The sequence below is a fragment of the Gordionus sp. m RMFG-2023 genome, unplaced genomic scaffold (genome assembly GCF_954871325.1).
Source record: "Gordionus sp. m RMFG-2023 unplaced genomic scaffold, tfGorSpeb1-WG-v2 contig_294, whole genome shotgun sequence".
In the NCBI taxonomy this organism is placed as follows: domain Eukaryota; kingdom Metazoa; phylum Nematomorpha; class Gordioida; order Chordodea; family Parachordodidae; genus Gordionus; species Gordionus sp. m RMFG-2023.
The window spans coordinates 1-4,922 of NW_027051019.1; the positions used below are offsets into that span (position 1 = coordinate 1).

The following is a 4,922-nucleotide window of genomic DNA, read 5'->3' on the forward strand; positions in this document are numbered from 1 at the left end:
GAAGAATTCGGTACGAAAGAGCGAAAAGCAAAAGAGCGAAAAAAAATTTGATAAAAATGTTCCCATAATTTATAACTCCACTAAAAAAGTCATGAATTCTATTAATAAATATTATTATTTTGATAGTTATATATGGTAAATATTAAGTATTTTTTAATGTTTAATATTAATTTTTTAAATATATAATAAAAATAATTTATTAAAATTATTCTTAATATCATTTTGTTCTATATATTTTTAATCTAATCTATATCTTTTATCACTAGCCTAAACATTCAATAAAGCAAGTGTTGTTTTAGTTTTTCAGATATTTCATTCTATTATGTTAAGAAAAATCTAGAATTAAAAAGGCAGTATTAAATAAATCTCTACATTCACTTTTTGATTTTTAGTGTTAAAGCCTTCTATATATATATTAATAAATTATTTATCTTAAGTATTTATACATTGCAAAGAAGGATTTATCATTTATATTTGCACTGAATAATATATAATATTAATAAACCCAATCATGATATAATATGCGATCATAAAATATAAAAATCGAATAGACATAATTCATATTAAATTAAATATATATAAAATTATGCCAATAGAAATATAGCGTTTATATATAATGTAATATAACAAAATAAATAATTTATTTAAAAAATCATATAAAAAATATACCTGTAAAATAAAAGCGAACGGAATATTTACATTAAAATTATATGCATAGATTTTGATTAATTATTTAAATTTCATGTAATTGTAATAAAAAATATTTAATTGGATAAATTGGGAAATACATATTTGTAAAGGAACGATAATAACTGTGAAAATGTTTATAAATAAAATAAAAAATTAAGATTTTAATTTAATGATTTTGGTAACCTCGTCCAAAAATGTAATAACATCTTCGCTTTCTTCATAAATATCTGTTAAATTTGAGATCATACGATCTTTTATCTCGTAAGAGTAATTAATGCGATTAACCGTTGATCCATTATTTATTTGAATAAGTTTTAGATCATTACTGTTTTGATAGTTTATTAAAATTTTTATTAATGTATAAATATTAGGATGAGCATAGGATATTTTTCGGTTCAGGGCATGATGAAATCCCTTTAAATGATTATTTGTGCGGGGACCCAGTACTCTATACCTAAATTAACAATATATATATTAGATATTATATAATTTAATATCTTTTATACCTTGACCATATTTTATAAGGAAATAGTGGTCTAACTCCGAGCCAAGTTGTATCCATATATTGCATAAAACTTAGTAACAAACTATTGTTAGCAGCCATTTGATAGCAAGCATCACGTACTATTGCCACATGTTCTTCCCTACAGAATGGGAGTGTGCTCATTCTTCGGACTACTTTATGTACATCCGAATGCCCCATGTACGATGATGATAATCCCAATGTTTGGCATTTTCGCCATAAAGCTTATGAAAAATGAAAATAACAACCTAAATATATGTATAAAAAAATAAATATATTAAACTACATGAACCTTTTATTGCCATTGTCGGAAATACATCCTTAAGAGCAGAAATGGCTGCATTTTCAAAATCTGTCTGGGCCAATGATGGACTAAACCAAATATTGTTATCACCACAATATTTTATAAGGACTCTTAATACCTTTGTATATGTCTCTTTATTTTTGTTTGGCAAAAGAGCATATACAATAGGTATCATTACCTTGTCATACAATACATGAATCACATAGAGCTGATAATAGAAACTAGGAGCAGAATAAAATGTTCCATCTATATATATATTATCAGCTCTCTCTGCTAATCTCAGCATTTGAGCTGTTCCGAAGATGATCAACTTATTGCTATCAGTATATATTAAAAATTGTTCACCCCAATTGGTTAAAGTATATTCGGGAGTCAAATGAATATCCTTTACAGAATGAGGTAACATAGGGCGATATTTTTTTATAATTCTATCAATAGTAGTTTTGATAGAGACAAACGAAGGGATAACCTCTGGATAATCTGCAATATCCAAGTTCTCCGAGCAACGAATCACCATAGCTTTTTCATAAATAGCTAATCTTGTCTCGAGAGGATTTTCTGCTACTACCATTTCTAAGACCTCTTTAGTCCTAAGTTTTTCATAAAAATATGTCTCATGTTGATGGGAATAAAGACAAGTGATAGAATACGTTCCATCAAACTTGCATCTACCTTTGCAGCTTTTATTTCGACACCGATAATAAGTAATTAGATCCTTTTTATGATCAATTCTGTACAAAAACTTGTTATAAAATAACAATGTTTTTCCTTGTTGGCTTTTTATAAAACGAGGGCCTTAATAAATAAAAAAATAATTAGTCATTATATATTTTATTTTACTATGACTGTATTGATGTAAATCAATTAACGTATTAGCAACATCAATTTGATAATCATCATCATCTAAAATAGATTTAATAAATATGTTTATTTAAAGGGTTGAAAAAAAGGAAGATTATATTTATATAATATTATATACTAACCTTCTTTGCATCTAAAATCATTAAATTTATAAAAACTAATTCGTAAAAAAATTTATACTTTCAGCAGCAAAGGCATGGCTTTGTCTTAATAGAGAGTTGCTTGGAGATTGTATTGAATTTGCATCTAAAATCATTAAATTTATAAAAACTAATTTGTAAAAAAATTTATACTTTCAGCAGCAAAGGCATGGCTTTGTCTTAATAGAGTTGCTTGTGGATTGTATTGAATTTGATCTAAAATCATTAAATTTATAAAAAGTAATTGGTAAAAAAATTTATACTTTCAGCAGCAAAGGCATGGCTTTGTCTTAATAGAGTTGCTTGGAGATTGTATTGAATTTGCATCTAAAATCATTAAATTTATAAAAACTAATTGGTAAAAAAATTTATACTTTCAGCAGCAAAGGCATGGCTTTGTCTTAATAGAGAGTTGCTTGGAGATTGTATTGAATTTGCATCTAAAATCATTAAATTTATAAAAAGTAATTGGTAAAAAAATTTATACTTTCAGCAGCAAAGGCATGGCTTTGTCTTAATAGAGAGTTGCTTGGAGATTGTATTGAATTTGCATCTAAAATCATTAAATTTATAAAAACTAATTGGTAAAAAAATTTATACTTTCAGCAGCAAAGGCATGGCTTTGTCTTAATAGAGTTGCTTGGAGATTGTATTGAATTTGCATCTAAAATCATTAAATTTATAAAAACTAATTGGTAAAAAAATTTATACTTTTAGCAGCAAAGGCATGGCTTTGTCTTAATAGAGAGTTGCTTGTGGATTGTATTGAATTTGCATCTAAAATCATTAAATTTATAAAAAGTAATTGGTAAAAAAATTTATACTTTCAGCAGCAAAGGCTTGGCTTTGTCTTAATAGAGAGTTGCTTGGAGATTGTATTGAATTTGCATCTAAAATCATTAAATTTATAAAAAGTAATTGGTAAAAAAATTTATACTTTCAGCAGCAAAGGCATGGCTTTGTCTTAATAGAGAGTTGCTTGGAGATTGTATTGAATTTGCATCTAAAATCATTAAATTTATAAAAACTAATTGGTAAAAAAATTTATACTTTCAGCAGCAAAGGCATGGCTTTGTCTTAATAGAGAGCTGCTTGTAGATTGTATTGAAATTGCATCTAAAATCATTAAATTTATTAAAAACTAATTGGTAAAAAAAATTATTCTTTCAACAGCAAAGGCATGGCTATCTCTTAATAGAGAGCTGCTTGTAGATTGTATTGAAATTGCATCTAAAATCATTAAATTACTAATTGGTAAAAAAAATTTATACTTTCAACAGCAAAGGCATGGCTATCTCTTAATAGAGAGTTGCTTGGAGATTGTATTGAATTTGCATCTAAAATCATTAAATTTATTAAAAACTAATTGGTAAAAAAATTTCTACTTTCAATGGCAGTGAGCAAAGCCTGTGCATCATTATTGCCATTAAGCTGAGGATTTGAGCCTTAAATTAATAAATAAAACAAATGTAGTAAAAGAAACTTTTAATTCAATAATTTGAGAGATACCTATTTGGAATTGTATGTTATGAAATATTATACTTGGTAAAGGTTGGGCATCTAGAAGAGAAATTATTTATTATATCAGATTTAATTTATGTACCTTGATTTGACTTACAATTTATATCATGTTTCACACTTATGATAAAATTGTAACCTGCCAACAATTTTCCTCGGCCACCACACCTTTTTCTACACGTAAAATAAGTAGCATTTTTACCTTTCTTATGAAGTATATATTCATAACCTTTATAGATTATGAAATTGTGTCTTTTTTGAGTTTTCTAAAATTATAAAAAAAAATTTAAAAAGTTTATATACTTGAATATCTAATTGCCTCCGCCTAAAACTGGTTTTCAAATTATCAGCGACAGTTGGGATTTTCATGGTATTTATTTTCTCCATTTTCTCCATATCAAAAATTTTCTCCATCTTGGGAACATTTAGAGGGAATATTCCCAACTTTTCGCTCTTTTGCTTTTCGCTCTTTCGTTCCCATAGCGGGAACGAACTATTGCAAATTGGCTTTTTTTTGGGAACGAACTATTGCAATACGACAAAAAACCTATTTCCTAAATTTTCATACGAATTAGAGGGACGATACCAAAAATAAGGTATAATATCAATTTCATAACAAAAAAAAAGGAAGATGGGAAAACAAAAGAAACAAGTGGAGAAAAACCTAAAGAAAAGAAATATGTTAACTCATATCAAAATCTAATATGTTAGATATATTGATAAAGCAAAAACACCTAAAATCTTTGATGAAATTATGTTTGGAAGAAATTTTGCAAATATATTGAAGCCTTGAGTTATTTACAGTTTAAGTGTGCCAAATTAGAAATAAATAATTTGGGAGCTAGAAAATAAGTACCATAGTGATATGATGAAAGCAATTAAGATC

General features: G+C 26.6%; 1 protein-coding gene and 1 long non-coding RNA gene across 2 annotated transcripts; both read right to left on the reverse strand.

Annotated features, from left to right (window-relative positions):
- Window positions 1-482: 482 nt before the first annotated feature.
- LOC135930682 (uncharacterized) lies at window positions 483-1,856 on the reverse strand. The gene is made up of 3 exons (XR_010572855.1): window positions 1,506-1,856; window positions 1,197-1,461; window positions 483-1,144 (listed from the first exon to the last, which is right to left on the reverse strand). It is a non-coding gene; the product is annotated as an uncharacterized LOC135930682 (long non-coding RNA).
- A 738-nt stretch (window positions 1,857-2,594) lies between these two features.
- Window positions 2,595-4,561, reverse strand: LOC135930683 (uncharacterized; the record flags this gene model as incomplete). Its single annotated transcript, XM_065467492.1, has 10 exons — window positions 2,595-2,624; window positions 2,782-2,845; window positions 3,230-3,295; window positions 3,343-3,408; window positions 3,569-3,634; window positions 3,790-3,855; window positions 3,904-3,963; window positions 4,061-4,078; window positions 4,122-4,302; window positions 4,340-4,561. Coding segments are annotated over 9 exons (807 nt in total), but the record flags the coding sequence as incomplete, so codon positions are not given.
- Between the last annotated feature and the right edge of the window lie 361 nt (window positions 4,562-4,922).